Source organism: Orcinus orca, chromosome 7, assembly GCF_937001465.1.
Source record: "Orcinus orca chromosome 7, mOrcOrc1.1, whole genome shotgun sequence".
NCBI lineage: Eukaryota > Metazoa > Chordata > Mammalia > Artiodactyla > Delphinidae > Orcinus > Orcinus orca.
The window spans coordinates 87,834,740-87,857,648 of NC_064565.1; the positions used below are offsets into that span (position 1 = coordinate 87,834,740).

The 22,909-nt window shown below is 37.2% G+C and overlaps 1 protein-coding gene across 1 annotated transcript in view; it reads right to left on the reverse strand.

Annotated features, from left to right (window-relative positions):
* ICA1L (islet cell autoantigen 1 like) overlaps positions 1-22,909 on the reverse strand; it is a 69,077-nt gene that overhangs the window by 28,041 nt on the left and 18,127 nt on the right. The window contains exons 2-7 of the mRNA XM_004262838.4: positions 12,844-13,012; positions 10,401-10,473; positions 5,535-5,658; positions 4,174-4,372; positions 2,280-2,405; positions 703-801 (exon numbers count right to left, since the gene is read on the reverse strand). Coding sequence (XP_004262886.1) covers positions 703-801; positions 2,280-2,405; positions 4,174-4,372; positions 5,535-5,658; positions 10,401-10,473; positions 12,844-13,005 — 783 coding nt within the window. The 5' untranslated portion in view covers positions 13,006-13,012. The remainder of the gene's footprint in view (positions 1-702; positions 802-2,279; positions 2,406-4,173; positions 4,373-5,534; positions 5,659-10,400; positions 10,474-12,843; positions 13,013-22,909) is intronic.

Sequence of the window (22,909 nt, forward strand, 5' to 3'; positions counted from 1 at the left end):
TCCAACTTAGGCACACTCAACATTTTCAAGCTCTACTGAAAATAAAGCAGAATGATAAGTTCAAAGGTACTGAAACCTAGCTTACCAGAACTGAAGAAATGATTAACACAGTGCATCTCTGCTGGATAAGGCATATGCACAGAAGGTTGACAGGAAGGGTACATTTTCACGTAGGTGTTACAGAAAGAGCTGACCTAATACAGTAGTCTCTTCAGAGGCAACCACACATACATAATGACCAAAACTGGCATAATTTTTGTATCATGAATCACATCTATGACATGAGTGTAAAAGTAAAGCAAGGAGATTCTTCTTTAACTCCTAAAATTGTCAGGTGGGTGATGTGGTCATTTTTGAAAACACATTACCACTTCCCATCACTTGTTCCTCTTAAGTTTTTCCTTTCCATAACCTTTTCTCTCTTTTGTATTTTAATTTTCTTTTCACTTTCTCTTTCTTTTATTCCCCCTTCCCCCCACCCTACAAATATCTTGAGCCCACCAGCAGTATTTCCATGTATTTGTTTAGTGCTGCTGGTAGAATCTGGAATCAGGGAACTTCAGAAAAATGGCTGAAAGAGTGTAGAAAAATGTTTCCCAGTGTTTTGTAAAGTTGAAATTAGGCTTAGCAAAAAGTAGTTTCAAAGTTATTATCCAAATGAAGTGTGATAAATCTAAGAAAAGACCATTGAAAGAAATGTACCTTGAGAGCTACAAAATCACACGGATGAAAGCCAGTACAGGTCCCATGGATTTGGGACATCATTCGAGCTGTTTTCTCCCAGAATCCAAGCAGTGTCCTCTGCAGAAAAAGAAAAGGTGACACTACAGTTCTCCCTCCTCTCCTCTTTTTTCAGTGCTATTTTTCCTCACTATCGTAGATGAATAGTTGTCAAATAATAAGAAGTAGGAACTAAAATCAATTCCCAAGTTTGGTGAACCAGCAAGCACTGTAAACAGTAATTCTCCATAAGAATTGGCGTTGTATCTGCATGTATGTGTGCCTATCTGTATACAGCACTGAAATGTACACTGGAGCCAGCTAGAGTGTAATTGCAGCCAAGAGAATGCAACTGGCAGATTAGAACACCTTCTGAGGAATCCAAAAGAAAAATGGTAAAAGCACCAAAATATCATATTTGCATTAGAAGTATATGTGTAAATCTTTATGTTGGTAAGCATATAATACAAACCTTTATTAACTGGAGGAAAATAACTTGTACCACTAAATTTGGACTTTCATTTAGAGTTCAAGAAAGACTTGTCAAAAAAATGTGCTATGAAGCTAACTCAAGTAATTCTCCCTGCAGTGGAAGCACAGAGTCTTAACCACTGGGCCACCAGGGAAGTCCTGTCACATACTTTTATTTTCAAGTGCATCCTCTCTTGATTTCTGCATTCCACAGTACTGAACTGAATTAAGTAGATTCCCTAAAAGCAGCAGTGAATACCCATTTCCTTTAGTTTGTATTGTTTTCTCATGTAAAAAAATGTATTCTCCTATTTTGCCATTTACAAATACCTGATAAAATCAGTTAACTGCTACCTGTTAATATCTAACTTACTCATTGTATGCTATTTATGTATGATTTGGAATAAAGTAAGCACAAATGAGACTTCTGAGATTAAAGTGGTGTGGAACGGCAATTTGGCAGAATGAAAAGAACACAAGACCTAGAATTAGAAAACTTAAGTTTTTAAGCCCAACATTGCCATTTAATTCTCATTTAATTCTCACTTTCCTCATCCGTAAAATGATAGAAAAGTGTTGCAGAGCATGGGCTCTAGGCATGTAGGCTTCAGTAGCTCTGGCATTTGGGCTCAGTAGTTGTGGCTCACAGGCTCCAGAGAGCAGGCTCCACAGCTCGGGGCCACAGCATATTTGTTTCAAATGAAACTGTATGTAGAACTAGTTTAAAATGGAGTAACTCTGAATGAACCAAGGCTAATAGGCCTTGAATCCTGCCTCCTCTCCACATTCCCCTCCTCAACCCTAGACAGTCCGTAAGTGTCTGTCTGTCTCTCCTAGGATACCAAGGGGAATAATGTGAAGCGATGGGAGTAGGCAAAGAAAGACCCTAAGGTCTTTTCCAGTCTGAAAAGACTGGAAAAGTCTTTTCCATTCATGATTCTGAATGTCATAACTCAATAAGCAATTTCAGCAAAGTCAAAGGAATCTGATCAATTATACAGTTTTTTTGCACTCTTTAGACAACTTTTAAAAAGGAATCTCACCACTCATCTTTACTGCAAGGACATGCTGACCATGGAGGTGGGTACCTGGTAGGTAGCGAGTGAATGAGACAACATATTGCAGCGACTAGCTCCAAGTAAATCCACTTTCTGACAAACATCCATCTTTAACTTGTCAAAAGAAGCTTTGCTATTTCTCACTTGGATCTGTACCTGCAACCACAAAAATGTTAGTTATTATTGCTTATAATAAAGAAATAAATATACCACACAGGTTTATGATACATGTTTTCAGACACATGAAATTGTAATAAAGAAGACTAATTCCCTTTCCCTGTATTATTTCAAAATTAATGGAAAAGATTTTGGCTATTTTTAGAAACTGTAGGAGATTCTTTCCAGCAGATATCTTTATGCTGAGAAACTATGTGATGAAAGAGAGAAGGTACATAGTTAAGAAAAAAAAAAACAGATTCCAAATAAAAACAAACATCCAAAACTACTGATGGATAATATTTACCTAAGAAAGAGTAGAAGAATAAATGGAAAGAGGACATAGTAAAAGTGTTGAGAAGCATTAATAATAGTTCTGAACCATACAGATATATTTATAAACTTAAATACAGGCTTATTATATTTCTTACAAATGAATCATTTATCACCAAATAGTGTGAATACTCAACTTTAAATATACTTATTCATTCATTCAACAAATACTTATGAGGTATCTATTATGTGCCAGGCACTGGTCCAGGCACTGGGATGCTGTGGTGAACAATGTTCTTCCTCACCATCCCTGAGTGAGGAGGCCCAGGAAAAAAAGAAAAAATATATATAACATAATCTCAAGTCACAAAGATAACATATAAATGCAACAGAAATGGGTGACAACATTTGATTAGATGGTCAGGGAAGCCCTTGGTGAGTTCATGCATGATGTGTGAACTGGGATAGGAAGATGATGAGCAGGCCCTGCTAAGACCCTGAGGAGAGCCTTCTAGACCCAGGGAAAAGGAAGGACAAAAGTCCTGGGTGTGGGAAGTGTTTCCAGAGCAGGAAGGAATAGGGTAGAGCCGATTCCTTCCTCAAGCATAGAAAGGGCTGGAGCACAGAAAGTAAGTACTGTACAAGATGTGGCAGCAGAGGGACCAGAGATCAGACTGTGCAGGGCTATTTGGGTCTAGATGAGAGGTGTGGATTATATTCTTTTTTTTTTAATTGAGGTGAAATTCACATAACATATACTTAACCATTTTAAAACTGTACAATTCAGTGACACTAGTGCATTGACAATGTTGTGTAACCACTCCCTTGGATTGTATTCTAATTGTCAAGGATTATAAAGGGGACAGAATAACAGGTTGCCTGAGGCCATGTGTCCAGCTACTACTGCCCAGGTCTGTTGGAGTAATCATTGAGGCAAAGAACTTGTAACGGCTAGTAAAAAGACTCCATCAATACTAAATATAAATATGGATTTTTATTATAGGCACTTTATGAAGGAGTGAGTGAATTTTACTATTTATGTATGGTAAATGCAGGGAATACAATTTATAATAAGGAGTTTACTTAGCAAAATATATGTTCACACATATAGTTGCTTTAACAGTTTGTGGTCAAACTATGTATTGTGGCAGAATGAAAAATCTGATAACCTTCACTTATAATTAATAATCATTTTACATGAGTTTTTACTTAAGTTTTTTTTCCTGACTAATGAACTGTTTTCCTCCTGCAAACAACTCCTAAAAGTCCAGGTAGGCAACATTTAAAAGGTAGATCTATTATGCCACTCAAAGAGTAAAAAAAAAAAAAAAAAAAAAAAAGTGTGACAACCTTTTGTACGTTAACTGAAGATTTCCAAGCAACCAAGAATTTATAATATAACACATTTTCCAAAAATAGTCTGACGTTTTATACTCTTGATTAAATTATTCTGTAGAGCTTCAAGAAAACATAAAAAAGGGATGTATTTTCATACTTTTCGGAACTTTTCCATTTGTTTTAAGGTGTCTGGGTCCAGTTCTTGGGACACGTCTTTCATCCACAGCAGAGCTCCTCTATATTCTGTGCGCGCCTGCTCCATCCGATTGACAGTCATCAAGGTATCAGATACTGCCCTTTGACTGAATGTTGCTACTTCTTGCTTAAGACGAGACAGGGGAGTATACAGAGCCAATCTAATGGCAGAGAGGTAAAAATAAGAGGCATGTACGTTCCATAAGCAAAATAAAACAAAAACAACCATAAAGCATAACTTGCTATCAAGATGAGTCTTTAAACAGGAAATTATTAAGATGCCTACGAAAATCGGAAAGCAAATAAGGATCATACAGTCAACTTTGAACTGTTAATAAAGATGTGTTTCTATCTCTCCCTTTCTTGTTTCAGGAAATATCAATATATCATTTTTGCAACATTTTAGATGTTTATCCATGTATAGATAATCTGCCAAGTAAATCTGCCATTTAGAAAAGAATTCCTTGAGTAAAGCGATCCTATATTTATAAAGCATAATCCTATAAGCAGAAAGCCTTTCTTTTGACAAATTTAGGGAAAACCTGGGTATAGAAAAGCAGATAAAATGCTAGATGAAGGAATGAGGATAAAATTCTTAGCAGCTGAGGATGAGAACAAGAGAAAAAAGGATTTAAGAAACACAAGTCAAACCCAGCTCCTCTGGTCTGCTTTTGACTTAGTGGCAATAGAGGGGCTTTTATTGGCTGTCTCTTTGTCACCTCCTTAAAGGTGGACTTTTGCACTAATATGGTGTTTCAGAATAAAGCCACTTAAGTTATACATTGTCATTACAGGTCCGATAAAGTCTATTTTTATTTTTCTCTAGAAAATGCAAAGATTTTGGCTTTATTTAGTAATTGTAGGAGATTCTTTGCAGCAGGTATCTTTATGTTAAAAAGTTGTAAAATAATGAATGCAAAGTATATAATTAAGAAGACAAAATTTCCTCTGCCTAAAAAGAGGAAAAGTTCCAATGTACTCATAGATAGTATAATATCCAAAAAGTGAAAAAAATATATATACATGTTTAAATTTTAGCCATTCTGTGCCTCTGTTACATTAAACCACTTAAGAAATTTAAGTACAGGCCTAAAGTCTATTTCTAGGAATTAAGCAACCTGTGAATGTCAATTTTTAAATAATTATTTTAAATTCAAAATAAATAAGACTTAGGCATCAAAACAACTATATACTGCAATATACTTCTCTTTTAATCCTCTAATGGAATGAAGAGAAACCTTTACAAATATGCAAATTTAACTACACACATCAAAACTGTCATACTGACTACAAATTTAAGGATGATGCAAAACCATGATAAACCTTTGCTTGGCTGAAGAACAGAGTGCCTTGCCAGTGGCATCCATCATTTTGCCAGCCTGAGTTGTATCCCGTTCTGCTTGGAACTTTAAAAAGAGCCCTAGTTCGTTTTCTTCCTCCGATATAACTAGGGAAAAAATGACAGTATAGTTCATTGTTTCATTTCATCATTGGTTTAAAACACACACACACACACACACACACACACACACGAATAAAATTCTCACAGCAATAACTCTCTATACATAAGAATTACTTGGGGGTGGAAGGAGAGACACTTATTTTTAAAATGCAAATTCCTGGGCTTCATCTCCAGAGATTCTGATTTTACAGGTCTGAGGATCTGTTTTTTTTTTGTTTAAACAAGCACTCCAGATGATTTTGATGCACTGACTCCATGGACCTCACTTCGGGAAAGACCGATCTTTAGTGAAAAAAAAAATTCCAAAATAATAAAACAAAGCCACAGATGACGCATTTTCAAACGTGCACTTTAGGATCATTGCCCCTTACAAAGTATTTGGGGGTTTCTATTTATTTTTTTATTTTATTTATTTTTGGCTGCACTGGGTCTTCGTCGCTGTGCGTAGGCTTTCTCTAGTTGCGTCAAGCAGGGGCTACTCTTCATTGCAGTGCGCGTGCTTCTCATTGCAGTGGCTTCTCTTGTTGCGGAGCACAGGCTCTAGGCACACAGGCTTCAGTAGTTGTGGCTTGCGGGCTCTAGAGCGCAGGCTCAGTAGTTGTGGTGCACGGGCTTAGCTGCTCTGCGGCATGTGGGATCTTCCTGGACCAGGGCTCAAACCCGTGTCCTCTGCATTGGCAGTCAGATTCTTAACCACTGCGCCACCAGGGAAGCCCCTGGCTTTCTATTTAAACTTAACTTATTCTTGTCTCCCATCCTGGCTTCATTTTCCTATGCTCAGTATCTCAGACCCACAACTGTCCACGATTTGGTTCCTAAAACCCTTAAAGTTGTCATGTAGTACAATACTACTCAAAGTGTGGTCCGTAGACCAATGTCGGTCCAGAACCATTTGCTACCAGCTTGTGACAGATATCAAAACTAAGAAACTATTTAGAAACTTTTACCAATTTGACTGTTTTATATCTGAGTCTAATAATAAAAAAGTGTGCCTATATTTTGCATGTCTTCTTTAATTCCATTTTTCTGAAAATTCATTTTTATTGTATTTTCAAAAGTGTCAGTTTACAACAGATTGAAAGTAAAACACAAGACAGAAAATGGCCCTTCACCACAGTTTTAGAAGCGCTGATCTAGTGGAAGATGACCCTTTAATCACAATAAGACAAACAGGTGAGGAAGCCCATAAAGTGTTCAAATTGTGAGCTTAAAGTGAAAAACAAGGACTTCTCTGGTGGCACAGTGGTTAAGAATCCACCTGCCAATGCAGGGGACATGGGTTCGAGCCCTGGTCCAGGAAGATCCCACATGCCGCAGAGCAACTAAGCCCGTGCGCCACAACTACTGAGCCTGCATTCTAGAGCCTGCGAGCCACAACTACTGAGCCTGTGTGCCACAACTACTGAAGCCTGCATGCCACAACTACTGAAGTCTGCGTTCCTAGAGCCCGTGCTCCACAACAAGAGAAGCCACTGCAATGAGAAGTCCGTGCACTGCCAACGAAGAGTAGCTCCCACTTGCCGCAACTAGAGAAAGCCCGTGTGCAGCAACAAACACCCAATGCAGCCAAAAATCAATTAATTAATAAATTAATTTCAAAAAGAATTCTATAAAAAAAAGTGAAAAACAGGACAAATGTCATGCTTAATTTCACCCTAGTTTACTGATGGAAAAACTGAAGTTAAAAACTGAAAGGGAAGTCCCTTTTAATACCTCTGAGGCAGCAGGGGAACTCAGGCCTTCTCACTTGCTAGCTGCCCCCCCGCCTGGTCCTCCCTGTAGTACCTACAAGGGAGGCCCTAGGAGAGCACGATGGTGTTTGGGAGAGGGTGTCTACACATTCTGTAGTATCATCTTTAATAAAACCAAGTGCTGTTTTATGAACAATTAACCTGATTAAGAGTGGATTGGATTTGAGGAATCTGCTTAATTTAATATTCTCATTACTTCAAAGATGTACAGATTACATATTTCCTTTGAATCAGAACTTCATAAAATATACCTCAATGAAAACTACTAGAAAAAAAATATTAACTTGTAGATGATCCAGAAAGCTCTCTGAGAACTTGGACTATCTCATTAACAAATATCAATTGAACAAGAACCATCATTGAGCCTCATCCTTATCAATGCAGAAAGGGGAGGAGATGAAGCTGAATCTGTGCTAATTCTGTGTTGGGACCTGCTGCCAAAAACTACAGAGACCCTACTCCTATGTGTTCTTCCCCAGCCAAGTTATTCTCATAAAGCTTTATAGTGATGGAGGAATCTACTGCAATTGTCCAATGTTAGTCTCAACAGAAGATCTATTAATAAAACAGTCTTCAAGAAATCACACAGTCAAACACAACCTTGAAGAGAAAGTACATGATGAAATATATATATGTATATCCCTTCCTTACCCTGAAATGCTCCACCAGCATGCTAAAAGATCTGGTGATCCCAGGACAAAATGCAGTATGCACAAACTTGCAAATGTTTCTTTACATTTCTGTCACAGGACTCCCTTGCTCCAATGATTGCAATGGCTTTTTACTGCTTGGTAAAATATTTAAGGTCCTTAGCAATCTGACTCGAATCTTCCTTTGCTCTTGTATCACCCTACTAGTCCCAATTACAAACTCTTCCATCATGCAGACTGTTCTCATTCTTTAACCTTATTCCTTGACTCCAATTCCCTTTCTTCCCACATATTCAACATCTATAAACCTTTTACATTTTACCTCAATTCCCATCTATGGAGTTGCCTTTACCAATCACTCTAATACACAGTTATTTTTCACTCCAAGAGAATTCAGAGGTATGTCTGTATCACTATCCTGAATTCAATTACACACTATTCTTGTCTCTTATTTTGTTACAAAAAGTTGTTTCTCAAACTACTGCCTTGGGAAAAGGACATAGTTTTACACATGGCAGGCACTCAAAAAATTACCATGCTATAACGGATTTCTTGCTTTAATGGGACAACACATGAACTTTGATTGTAAAATTTTGAGACCAATTTACACAGCTACACAAGAAAACCATTCATTGAGCAAATATATATTAAGTATGCACTGTATGCTAGACATTGTTTCTAGGTTAGGAGACCAGAAATAAACAGACAAATTCCTGTCCTTAAGGAGGGCATATTCTAGTGGTGGTAAGAAAAACAACAGATAAAATATACAGAATGTTGAATACTGTTAAGTTCTATTGTTAAGTAGACAGACTTATGAGAAAGAGGGGTATTTCATTTTAGATATGGGGGTCAGGGAAGGACTCACTAAAAAGATGACACTTGACCACATACCTAAAGAAGATCAGGAGCCGACTATGCAGATATGCCTACTGTGAAGGAGATTAACATGGCTCAAGAGGAGATGAGATTAGAGAAGTAACAGAATCAGAGAGGTGGCCATGTCCAGTAGGGAACTGTAATTAAGGCAGGAGAAGAGATCCAAAGATTGAGTTCCAATCAGAAGAGGTCAAGAGAGGAGAGGGCTTCCCTGGTGGTGCAGTGGTTAAGAATCCACCTGCCAACGCAGGGGACACGGGTTTGAGCCCTGGTCTGGGAAGATCCCACATGCCGCGGAGCAACTAAGCCCGTGCACCACAACTACTGAGCCCGTGTGCCACAACTACTGAAGCCCACGCGCCTAGAGCCCGTGCTCTGCAACAAGAGAAGCCACCGCAATGAGAAGTCTGCGCACCGCAATGAAGAGTAGACCCCGCTTGCTGCAACTAGAGAAAGCCCGGGCACAGCAACGAAGACCCAACACAGCAATAAATAAAATAAAATAATTTATTTAAAAAAAAAATAGAAGAGAGGAGATTCCAGCAGTGGCACGATACTGAGAAGGAATGACCATTAAAAAGAAATCCAGGGGGCTTCCCTGGTGGCACAGTGGTTGAGAGTCCATCTGCCAATGCAGGGGACACGGGTTCGTGCCCCGGTCTGGGAGGATCCCACGTGCTGCGGAGCGGCTGGGCCCGTGAGCCATGGCCGCTGAGCCTGCGCATCCGGAGCCTGTGCTCCGCAATGGGAGAGGCCACAACAGTGAGAGGCCCATGTACCGCAAAAAAAAAAAAAGAAAAAGAAATCCAGGGACATGTGGTAACTGGAAGCCAAGCACAGAGAGTGTCTCAAGGAGGGGGCGGATAATCAACTGTGTTAAATAATGTGACACGGACCGAGAATTGGTCCCTGGATTTATTGCTTCATGACTATGACAAGAGCAATCTGGTGCAGTGGTGGGAGTGAAAACCTGACTGGTGGGAGTGAAAACCTAAAAGGTTTATAGATGTTGAATATGTGGGAAGAAAGGGAATTGGAGTCAAGGAATAAGGTTAAAGAATGAGAAGTGGAAGGAAAGGAATGGATTCTGTGCCTACAGATAATTATGTCGAAATTCCCTGTGAAAGGAGCAGAGGAATGGGATGGCAACTGCTAGAGCAAGTAGGGGTTGAGAAAGAGAGCTTTTAAATGATGGAAGCAAATCCACTTAAGACTCTGGGAAGGAAAACTAAACTCAGCAAAATGAGTCTGTCGGAGGATCTGATGAACTGAGGACACTGGGGGATTTGAGAACAGGTCACTGTAAATACTCATTTTTGTCATTAGAAACTGTCCACAAAATAATTTAATAAACTACTATTTTTACATTAAACCTTTCATTTAAAAAAATGCAAATGAATATTTATTTTAAATGGGAATTGTCAGATAGATATCTATGATTTCATACCATTGAGTTTTAGCTGATATTTCTCAACTATCTTCAGAAGTTCAGTGCATGTCTCTTGAATGGAGTGAAAAACCTTTGAAATATAAATTTTATTAGGACAATGTAAAGAACCATAAACAAATATAAAATATTTAAAAAGCACTTCAAAAGCAAAACATTTTCTTATAAGTATTATGTCTATTTTCCTTGACTGTGATATACTTCAGTTTTGATTTTATTTCAGGTGTAGAAAAAGCACATTTAGATTTCCCCCATGAGGGTTGGAAGAAATGGTGATAAATACATGGGAACTAATAAAAATTTATAACTGTGGAATTTGTCCTCCCCTCAGCTCCAAACTGTCTAAATAGCAAAAATGTAAATCTAATATAAACTACATCAAACATTGCTTACCACTGATGAAAAGAGTATAGATAGCCTTAGAAAACACTAACTAACTCGGAGTCTGACTTTTCTCCAATACTGGTCTAAGCAAAACAGGTCAGTGAGTTTACCATAAAAATTAAATAATGTGTTACAACATCAAAAATAAATTACTTTTGGATTATTTTTGTTTAGAATTTTCCATGAATATTAATCCCTTCATTATCACTGCTGCTAATAGCTAACAAAAAAATAAAATATCCAGTAGGCTCCCATTTCAAAGCAAGTGAAAATTTGAGATCAGGACACATACACGTGAGGTAACTCTTCACACATATCTATACATTTAGGTTTTCCCAGAGAAAGAAGCCAGCATGGGTTTTAGGGTGCAGCCTAAAGAAGACTCACAAAGTCCTTCGCTGAAGAGTTGCTATGAGACTTTAGTTCAAAAAGACCTTGGCACTGTGGTACAATATTAGGCCCTAATCCTTTGAGATTATCAAATGAACTTCCAATATCACCATTAAGCCTGAATGATCTATCTCTGATGTAGTTTTGTTGTTATTTTGATGTTTGATCAGATCGAAGGAAGACTGATAATAGACACTAAAATCTGAGTGGAGGAGCAACCATCAATTTTCCACGTAAGTTTAAGTATGTTTGAATTACACTTGGTATATGGATTTGGCAATCTAAAAAGCCGTTTTAAATCCATATGGAAGGGGATTAGAAAAGAATACAAAAATGATAGTTCTGTTATGATGAAGTGATTATGATTTTTTTTCCCTTGGGTCCTTGGAAGATTTACATACTATTGCTTTTCACTGTTATAATAAAAATATCTTTTTCAGTTTTAGTGAGATATAATTTGACAAACAAAACTGTAATATATTTAAAGTGTACAACATGATAATTTAAGTATGCATACTTGTATGTATACTTAAAATGAAACTATTTCTCATTCTTAAAAAAATTAGTACAATTGTGGGAGAAAGTTCTTGATTGATTCCAAATATTTGTCTAATGGACAAGAATTACACTGAATATAAAATGTCACCCACACATTACCTAATGATGTGAAACAATACAAAAAAATATACATCTGTGGGAATATATGTAGCAACAGTGAAGAGTTCCCCTGGTGCTAAAACATATTACTTAAAATAAAGTCCCTTCATTTTTTTTCCATATTTGTCACTGAATCCTAAGAAGAATACTTTTCAACACAAATTCTACTTTTCAACACAAAAAGTTTGTTAAATAGAAGTAATTTCTATTTCCATATTTGTTAGGGCAATTACGCAAGTTTATTTTCTGCAGAATAAAATTACTTAGTAGATTAAGACGTATTTAATTAGACCTCTATTTAAAAATATTTAAGAATATTTAAGAATCCCAACAGATTACTACATTCCAAGCATAACAGAACTCGTGCCTGGAAATGTTTGTAAAAGTTACATTAGTATATGTACATGGAATTAGCAAATCTGCATTTAAAAATCTAGATTTTTTTCATTAACGTACATGAGAACTTCCTTCTAATTAGCTTAATTACTTAAAAGCATTTAAACTTGTTTCCTGGTAATTAGTCCTTTTATTTAAAATGAAAAACAGAACCAAAAATGCATATGACATACTTCAATTAACTCCACCCCTTAATAATAGAAACAAAAACTCCAACTTGTAAAATCCTCACTCACCATTTGATTTCAGTTAATGTATTGCAGTGAGTTATAGACTTCAGATAAAATAGTACAAAATATTATGACATGATACATAATGAGTATATGGTCCCAATTAGAAATATAATTAATTCATTAACAGGGCATAAAAATTACAATACTTGTGCCAGAGAAATTACTTAGTTCATGATTTATCTAATTTATGAACACCAGTTCTGCCAATCCTCAATCTGTGAGAATTATGATCTATCCAGAAGATCTGATTGATAAATGGATACAATTATTCTATTATCAAGTTTTGCATTTATCCCGATAAGTTCTTCAGTATGAAAGCTTGTCATAGTCCTCTTAGTCGTCCTAGACTTGTTATATGCAGTACACAGAATCCTAAAATTTACCTCAAGTTTAGCATCCAGTTCAGCATCAGATGCCACTACGTGCTCATCCTCTTTTTTCCCGGTTGCTTTGATGAAGACCTGTTTGGTTTTCCAGTATTTCTTTTGCATTCTGCTGACTACTGACTGGTTATCTTCTGGTCTGGGTTGCCCAAAAAAATCCATGGAGTGACTACAAGAAATAACTAAAATTAAATTTCTTAAAAAATATTTTCAATAATAAATATCTATTTAGCCAATATTTAATCTAATTGAAAAACTGAAAAAGATACTAAATAGAATATTAATGTTGACAGCTAAACATGCTAATGTTTACTTTGTATGGTCTAAATTTATGTTTTAATTATAACTTGCACAAGTAACAGGCAAAAAGATTAATGATACATTAATTAGGTGACAAAGTGATAAAACTGTTATGATTTTGCAGTAATGGCTGGAAATAATTTTATTTTGTTCGACCAATCTCTATTTGTAGACACTTATTAGTTTCTGATTTTTGCTTTTGTAATAATACTGAAAAATGAACCTGTACACACATCTTTGCATCCTGCTATCATTTCCTTAGGAAAATTTCCTACGGATTAACTGCTATGTCAGAAGAATACACATTTAATATATACCCTCAGATATGCAAAGATTCAGATATATACTCTTCTTTAAAAATCACTTAAAGAAATACTTTAGTATCCAATAAATTAACAAAAATAAAGATCTTAAGTATAAGGGAGATATGTTATAAAAGAAATAGAGATGAAAATTGTAACCTTTTGTAAACTTAGAAATTAATGTCTAAGTAATTGTTCTTAACATGGTTAACATGGCTACATTAAGGAAATGCAAATGTGAAAAGTGTTCATTAATGAAATGTAAAAAAAAGAAATAATAATAATAGTTTTAAAAGCCCAGACTATTCCAATAAATGGTGGGAGGTAAGAACAAAGGGAGGTACTAAAATATGTGACTCATTTCCAGGGGAATCAATAGATAACTAATGTATTCTTAATGTTGGTAAAGAAATAGAAGTTCACTTTCTTTTTATTTTGAAATTACTAATCAAATAAAAATAGGATGTCTAATTTCTAAGTTATTAGGAGCAAAACAAAAGAACGAGAAAAACCAGCAAAAGCAAAAGAAGACTGGAAAAACAGGAGTAAGGCAACATAACAAATTGTGTAAACTAAGATGACAGAATAAGAACAATTATATTATTTACTATAATAAATGAAAACTTCCTCTTAAATACAAAGAATCTCAAATCATAAAAAATAAAACAGTATATACAATTATATGCTATTTGGGATCCGCTTAAAACAAAACGATAAAGAATTATGGGTTAAGATATGCCAGGTAGGGACTTCCCTGGTGGCTCAGTGATTAAGAATACGCCGGTCAAAAAGAAAAAAAAAAAGAATACGCCTGTCAATGCAGGGGACACGGGTTCGATCCCTGGTCCAGGAAGATACCACATGCCATGGAGCAACTAAGCCCGTGCGCCACAACTACTGAGCCTGTGCTCTAGAACCCACAAGCCACAACTACTGAAGCCCGTGCACCTAGAACCCATGCTCTGCAACAGGAGAGGCCACCGCAATAAGAAGCCTGCGCACTGCAATGAAGAGTAGCCCCAGCTCGCTGCAACTAGAGAAAGCCCACATGCAGCAACAAAGACCCAGTGCAGCCAAAAATAAATAAATAAAATAAATTTATATAAAAGAAGATATACCAGGTAAATATAGTAGAAAGAAAATGAAAGCAGGGGTAGCCACATTAATATCAGACAAAGTAGGTTTAAATAAAAAGCATTATAGGGCTTCCCTGGTGGCGCAGTGGTTGAGAGTCCGCCTGCTGATGCAGGGGACACGGGTTCGTGCCCCGGTCCGGGAAGATCCCACATGCCGTGGAGCGGCTGGGCCCGTGGGCCATGGCCGCTGAGCCTGCGTGTCCAGAGCCTGTGCTCCGCAACGGGAGAGGCCACAACAGTGAGAGGCCTGCATACCGCAAAAAAAAAAAAAAAAAGCATTATATAGAACAAAGACAAAATGTAAAGTCCACAGGTGGCCACTCTTCCAGATATTTGCTGGATATTCTCCTTTGGATATCCTCCTGGATTCCTGGACAGTATAGATTAATTATCATTTAACTGTAGCACCTCTCATGTGCTATGCTGGTAACTGGGTTGGACATAATTTGGCATAGAAAATAGTACAGGGGGGTAATGGATTTGATGTAAGCATTATACCATCTGACAGAAAGTCTTGCGGGAAAACTTGCAGTTTATCTTTCCCCTCCAATTCCTGTCTGCTTTTGCTTGCTTTTGATGGTTTTCAATTAGTTTTCCCCTCCAGATTGTTATCAGCATGAGGGTCAGTCCAACTGTATGACAAACTGCTGATCTCTTCTACTAAGCTGACGTAGGCTTAGGCCCAATCAGTTAAGAGAACAAACTTCTTAGGAGTATCAGAAGAGAACATCTCTTCCCCACCTCAACTCACTTGCTGATGTAGCTTGAACAGTATACTCCTGGCCTCTCTCCACTCCCTCACTAGCTCCTTCATACACAAGGAAGAGTAATTTATCTGATTGGATTTGAGAGCAATAAACTTAGTCCTCCCCTTCCTCTCTGAAATCTATCCTGCCTGCAGAGAGCACACATTCCCTGGCAAGGGGAGGACAGTGACTGGGTGGGTAAAACTGCAAAAGGTGAGATTTGTACATTTGCAATTTTTGGCGGAGGGCACTGCTAAATCTGCTTGCCACTGGGGGTAGGTTGAGTAGAAAGCCAAGTCTTACTGGCTTGACATCATCAGATGACAGAGCTCAAGGCTGGAGAACTACCAGAAATTTAGGAAGAATATCATGGAAGGGAGGGAGCCAAAGAGGAGACGATCTCTGTACACAAAGAGCTCCCAAGACCTGTGCTGTTCACTAAACTAATCATGAAGTGAAGGAGGGGACCCTAGGGGTCCTCGCAGAAAATCAGCAGGTAGAAACTGAAGTAAAGGTTTCAACTGCTACCACTACAGTGGAGACAAGAGTCTGGAATTTGAATTCAGTCAAGTTAACTGCCTTCTAGAATAAAAATTATTTTTCAGAGAAGCAAAACAGAATTCAGAGTCTCTAAAATCCATCATTTAAAAAGGCAAGTATCGGGCTTCCCTGGTGGCGCAGTGGTTGAAAGTCAGCCTGCCGACGCAGGGGACATGGGTTCGTGCCCCGGTCCGGGAAAATCCCACATGCCGCGGAGCGGCTGGGCCCGTGAGCCATGGCCGCTGAGCCTGCGCGTCCGGATCCTGCGCGTCCGGAGCCTGTGCTCCACAACGGGAGAGGCCACAAGAGTGAGAGGCCCGCGTACCGCAAAAAAAAAAAAACCACAAAAACAAAAACAAAAGTCAAGTATCCAACTAAAAAACACTAGACATGCAAAGAAATAGGAAAATGTGACCCATACTCCATGAAAAAAAGTCAGTAAAATAGATTCCAAAGATTTCTCAGATATTACAATTATCAGACAAGCACTTTAGACCAGCTATTATAAACATGTAAAAGACTTAAAGTAGGATATGTGCACAATAAATGAATAGACAGAAAATATCAAAAGAAAACAAGTGAAAATTTCAAGTTGCAAAGTTCAATAAATGCAATTAAAAACTGACTGGATACTCTTAAGAATAAACAGAAGATGGGAGATATAATAAGTGAAGCTGAAGATGAATCAATAAAAATTACCTAATCTGAAGAAGAGAGAAGAAAAATAAAAAGACCCTGAAGGAGAGGAGGAATAGAAGGGGAATGAAAAATATCTGAATAAAACATCCTAGGGCTTCCCTGGTGGCGCAGTGGTTGAGAGTCCGCCTGCCGATGCAGGGGACACGGGTTCGTGCCCCGGTCCAGGAGGATCCCACATGTGGAGCAGCTGGGCCGCTGAGCCTGCACGTCCAGAGCCTGCGCGTCCGGAGCCTGTGCTCCGCAATGGGAGAGGCCACAACAGTGAGAGGTCCGCATAACGCAAAAACAAAACAACAACAAAAAAAAAAAAAAAAAAAAAAAATCCTAAATTTTGTAAATGACATTAACTTATAGACTGATAAACACAAGGAAAACCACAAATAGGCACATCATAGACCAACTGCTTCAATTCAAAGATAAAGAGAAAATCTATCTTGAAAGCAGAGAAAAATGGTATATTACACAAACGGGAACAAAAATATAAATAAGATGGAAGCTCTCAACAAAAACAACAAAAGCTGGATTACAATGGAAGGACATATTTAAGGTGTTGAATGAAAGAAAGAAAAACTATCAACTCATAATTCTCTACTGAAACTGTCCTTTAAAACTGAAATCAAAATAAAGCCATTTTCAGATAAAGAACTGAGAAAATTCATGGCCAGGGGACTATTAGAAATGCTAACAAACTCTACAGGCTGAAGGGAAATTACAACAGTAATTTATCTATAGGAAAGAATGAAGATGACTGGAACTGGTAAATGTCTGGGTAAACATAGGACATTTTTCTTTCTTAATTTCTTCAAAAGTTATATATAGTTTAACATATGCAGACAACAATAAAATGATAGCTCAATCATCCCAATATTCTGTCATTTCTGTGTCATTTATACCTTCACCTATTCCCTACCACCTTACTCCATAATCATTATCATCATCAACATTTTATATGGTTATTTTTGATAATATTTACATACAATGAAATGTACAATTTTTAGCTGTATACTTTTGACAAATAGGTATTATGGTATAGAACATTTCCAACTCCCCAGAAAGTTCTCTTGTATCCCTTTCCAGCCAATGCCTAGCCTACCATAAATAATAAATGTTTTGATTTTTTTTCACCTTAGTTTTTCCTTTCCTAGTTTGTTCTTTTTTATCGCTGAACAGTAGTCCATTGTATGAGTGTTAACAGTATGCTTTAATTTTTCACTACTGTAAATAAATCTGCTATGAATATGCCTATACAAGTCTTTTGTGGACAAATGTCTTCACTTCTCTTCAATAAAACCTAGAAATGGATTTTTCTCTATCAAAGGATTGGTGTACACTTTATAAAAAATTGCTGTTTTACATTCCCATTAGCAATGTATGGGAGTTATAATTGTTCCACAACCTCAATAACACTTAAGGTTGGCAGACTTTTTTAGTTTTATCCATTCTAGTTGTGTAGTGGTATTTCCTTACAGCTTTAATGTGTATTTTCCTGACAACTGATAATGAACACTTTTTCATGTGCCAACGGGCCTTTTGTATATCCTCCATTGTTGTGTTTGTAAGTCTTTTGCTCACTTTTAAATTGGTTTGTTTGTCTTTTTTTTTTAGTATTGAGCTGTAGAGTTCTGGAATTTAGATTGGGATGGCACTGAATCTGCAGATCAATCTGTGAAGGACTGGCATCTTAATAATATTGAGTCTTCCACTTCATGAACATAGCATGTATCTCCATTTATTTAGGTCTTATCCTAAATAAATCCTGTCGATCCTAAATAATCCGGTGGATAGAAATACTCTCAGTTTTGGTATCTATGACACTCTATTTTGCCTTCATTCATAAATGATAGTTTAATTGTATATAAAAGTATAGACTGGCAACAGTTCTCCTCTTTTTAAAGCTATCATTATTGGTCCATGCAAGACTCATTCTTTTGTTTGTTCATTTATTTGTATATTCATTCCTTTTTAACCCCTTCCTCATATCCATCTCTCATCACAATCATTCAATGTGTTTGATGTGTACCTTTTTATTTGAATGTGTTCTTGTAAAATGTGTTATGTACATATGCTAATCTACACAAATAACACTGTGCTGTAGATTCCATTTCTGATTTTTTGTTGTTTTTCTTTCACTCAGTATTTATTTATTTACTTATTTATTTACCTGGCTGTGCCGGGTCTTAGTTGCAGCACGCAGGATCTTCGTTGGAGCATGTGGGATCTAGTTCCTGACCAGGGATCGAACCCTGGCCCCCTGCATTGGCAGCTCAGAGTCTTAACCACTGGGCCACCAGGGAAGTCCCCAGTCCTCTGTTTTTAAGTTCTATGTATGTTGCTATGTATGTGTCTGTTTTGTTGTTTCCATTATATAACATTCCTTAGTGTTCCTTAACTGAGGATAGAAGCCCTAATACCTTAGGTCGTCTATTGCAGTCAACGAGAAGTCTGGGCTCCTACTGTCCCTCCTTTTTCTATTTGAATCTTTTAGAAAAGAGTTTTTATCTGTGATGTCCTGAGATTCTCTAAGATGTATTTAAGTAGAGTGTATTTTCCTTATGGAGGTTCATGTCTTCCTTCAGTTCTAGAAAATTCTAAGCTGTAATCCCTTCAAATATTCCTTTTCAGCCATAATTTCTTCTTTTTATCTGAATCTTCTATTGGGTGTTATTCTTTGTATGTCTTAATGGCTCATTTTTTTATCTGTTTGTCTGTCCTATATTTTGGATAAGTTCTTCAGTACAATCTTCCAGTTTATGAATTCTCTTTTCAACTCTGTTCAGTCTAGAGTTCATCATACCTATTGAGTTTTTTTTTTTTTTTAATCCAGTGCCTGTTTCTTTCTTTCTTAATTTCCAAGTTTACCAATTGGTTCTTCTTAATATTCTCCTAATTTTTTATCCTTTTTAATGACATCATTCCATAATTTTTCTCTTTGGCACCCTAAATATATAGAATTCTTAGACTTTTTATCTGGAGTAAATTCATTTTCCAAATATTGATTTTGTTGGTTGAATTCTGTAAGCTTATTTTGAGTATAAAATCTTTACTTTTCCTTTTTCCTCTCTTTGGTTATTCCTCCTTATCTAGTGATTATAGATCACTAGATCTATAATCTAGTTGCCTCCACTTCACCTTCAGGGTTGCTACTTTCACAGTGTCATATACTGATATTTTAGGGACCCTGATATAGTGGTATCTGAAATACTACCGATCTATTCAGGGTGTTGAAGGAGCATTGCATGTGAAACACTTTTAATTTCTACCAACCTGCAGAACCTGAACTCCCAGAAGCTAGGACCTACTTCTATACTGAGAGCTCAAGACGTCTGTTTCAGTCCACTCACCTCTCTTGTCTATTTTGTTTCTAGTCCATGTTTATCTTATTATCTAGCCAAGATAAACTTTCTGGGTTTTTTTTTTTTTTTGATTACTATGAATTTGGAGCAGAACTTACCATGCCATCTTAACTAGAAATCTCCTTTCTTTCTTTCTTTTTTTTTTTTGGCCGTGTTGCACGGCATGTGGGATCTTAGTTCCCCAACCAGGGATCGAAACTGCCCCCTGTAGTGGGAGCACAGAGTCTTAATCACTGGACCGCCAGGGAAGTCCATAATCTCCTTTATTTCTAGAAAGAGTACAATATTTTTTTTACTTGAACACAGTCATCACATGGAACACTTTACTCATTTTTGCATTATATAATATTTAAATTTGTATTTGTAGCTATCTCTTGGATATGGAATACAAATATTAAAACAAATCAATATTCTCTTTAGAGGTAGTTCTATACTCACTTTACTTATAACATCTCGTTACTATGACATCACAGAGAAACAAGCAAAACAAACTGATGGTAATGTGCAAACTGAAGCACTGAAATCCCCTTGAGAAAAATAATCTGTGAAGACTTTTGACTAAATACAACATCACCATTTGATGTAATTAAGAAAATACATTAGACAAGGTTGCTGTTTAATATTAATGTAGTATTCCTGATTACTCTAGCTCCCAAGCCATGAATTTTCTCTTTTTTCTTTTTTTAAAGGAACATTTATTTATTTATTTATTGGCTGCTTTGGGTTTTCATTGCTGCACGTGGGCTTTCTCTAGTTGCAGCGAGCAGGGCTACTCTTTGTTGTGGTGCATGGGCTTCTCATTGTGGTGGCTTCTCTTGTTGCGGATCACGGGCTCTAGGCGTGCGGGCTTCAGTAGTTGTGGCACGTGGGCTCAGTAGTTGTGGCTTGCGGGCTCTAGATCGCAGGCTCAGTAGCTGTGGTGCACGGGCTTAGTTGTTCCGCAGCATGTGGGATATTCCTGGACCAGGGATCGAACCCATGTCCTCTGTGTTGGCAGGTGGATTCTTATCTGTACAGCCTAATAGGTAACATGGAGCCAATGAAGGTTTTGGAGCAGCAGAAAGACTAAACAGAGAGTTTAGAAAATCTTTCCATATTCCAGATATAATCTAATAGGAGTCTAGACCAAGGACATTAGCATAAGAATATATCTGAAGGAAGAATCTATAGAACTTGTTAATAATGATTCAAGTTTTGCCCCTGAAAAATAAGGGCAATTAGGAGAAGCTATCTAAGTGGGAACACTATGCATCTGATGTGTGAAATTTTGAATTTGAAATGATAAGGGACATCTGAGTTTACAGAAATATCTAACAACCAATTAAAACCGTAGTAGCAAAGGTTGTTTCAAGCTTGGATCTCCAGTCATACTGCCTAGGTTTGAAGCCAACAACTCCACTATTTACTAGCCGTGGGACATTGTGCAAGTTACATTAATCTTTCTGACCCTTAGTTTTCTCATCGGTAAAATAGGAATAATGAAGTAAATAGATTGCTATAAGAATCAAAAGAGAAAATACATGTAGAGCACTTAGAACAAAAATTGTTGGCAGTTAAGAAGCATATTATTTTATGCTTTTTCATTTTAATTTTTAGATTGGAAATGGTGATTTGGGAGCTAACTATATGAAGATAGTTAAGCAGTGAGAACACAGGAGAACTTCAAGAAAGAAAGCAGAAAGGTGGTAAAATTTGAAGGTTTGAAGAAGGTGAATCAAATTTGTACTAGGTTCTTAGTATTGTGCTATGGATTAACCATAATAAGAATAATAGTTTAATGAGAAATATGTTCTATATATAATAGATACTTAAATCCCATAGTTGAAAGAAATTGAAAAGAACCTTAGAGGTTACCTAGTTCAACTTTCTATTTCTGTTATCTAGTTCAAAAGGGATGGAGACTTCCATACAATGGAGACCAATAAAAGAAATTTAAAAATCTTAATCATAACTGAGAGAATATAAAACAATTACACAGAGAAAATTTATTCGATATAGAGTTAGAGTGAAAAGTTTATACGAACTCCATCACCCAACAAGACTGCTATAAAGAGATTAAAGTGTCATTTATCCTCATTTGCCATAAAATCATTCACCAGAGCAATAGCAATACAGACTATGTGTGCTGATTAAACAGTTTTTATAAGTAAAATAGCTTTTTGTCTTTGATTGACCAATATGAAACTGCCAACATTAGATCATTTCTGACCTACAAAATCAGCAATTTCATATGGTTCAACCTAAAAAAAGGAACTCAAACAACTCACCTCAGAAGAAAGTGCTTTGTGGGTAAATGATGTGCCTAACCAAGATCACATCTCCACTGCATTTCAGGGATCTAGGCTGATGGGCGAACACTATGGTCCTCTGGCAAATTAGTCCTTAGCTGCCTTCCTGCTACAGCAGCGGAATTAAGTAGATCCAGCAGACTGCATGGTTTACACAGCCAAAATTACTATCATGGTCTTTTACAGAAAAAGTTTACAGAACTCTGATCTAGATCATGGTTCTCAAAGCATAGTCTGAAGGGTCATAAGTCTCTTTAAGCTAATGTTTACTCTTTGTTCATATGTATGTATACATACATACGTATGTACACACACACATATATATATGTAATTTTTAAAAATAAATTTATTTTATTTATTTATTTTTGGCTGTGTTGGGTCTTTGTTGCTGCACGCGGGCTTTCTCTAGTTGCAGCGAGTGGAGGCTACTCTGCTGTGGTGTGTGGGCTTCTCATTGCGGTGGCTTCTCTTGCTGCGGAGCGCAGGCTCTAGGCGCACGGGCTTCATTAGTTGTGGCACACAGGCTCAGTAGTTGCAGCACGCAGGCTCTAGAGCACAGGCTCAGTAGTTGTGGCGCACAGGCCTAGTTGTTCCACAGCATGTGGGATCTTCCCCGAACAGGGCTCGTGAACCCGTGTCCCCTGAATTGGCAGGCGGATTCTTAACCACTGCGCTACCAGGGAAGCCCCATATATGTAATTT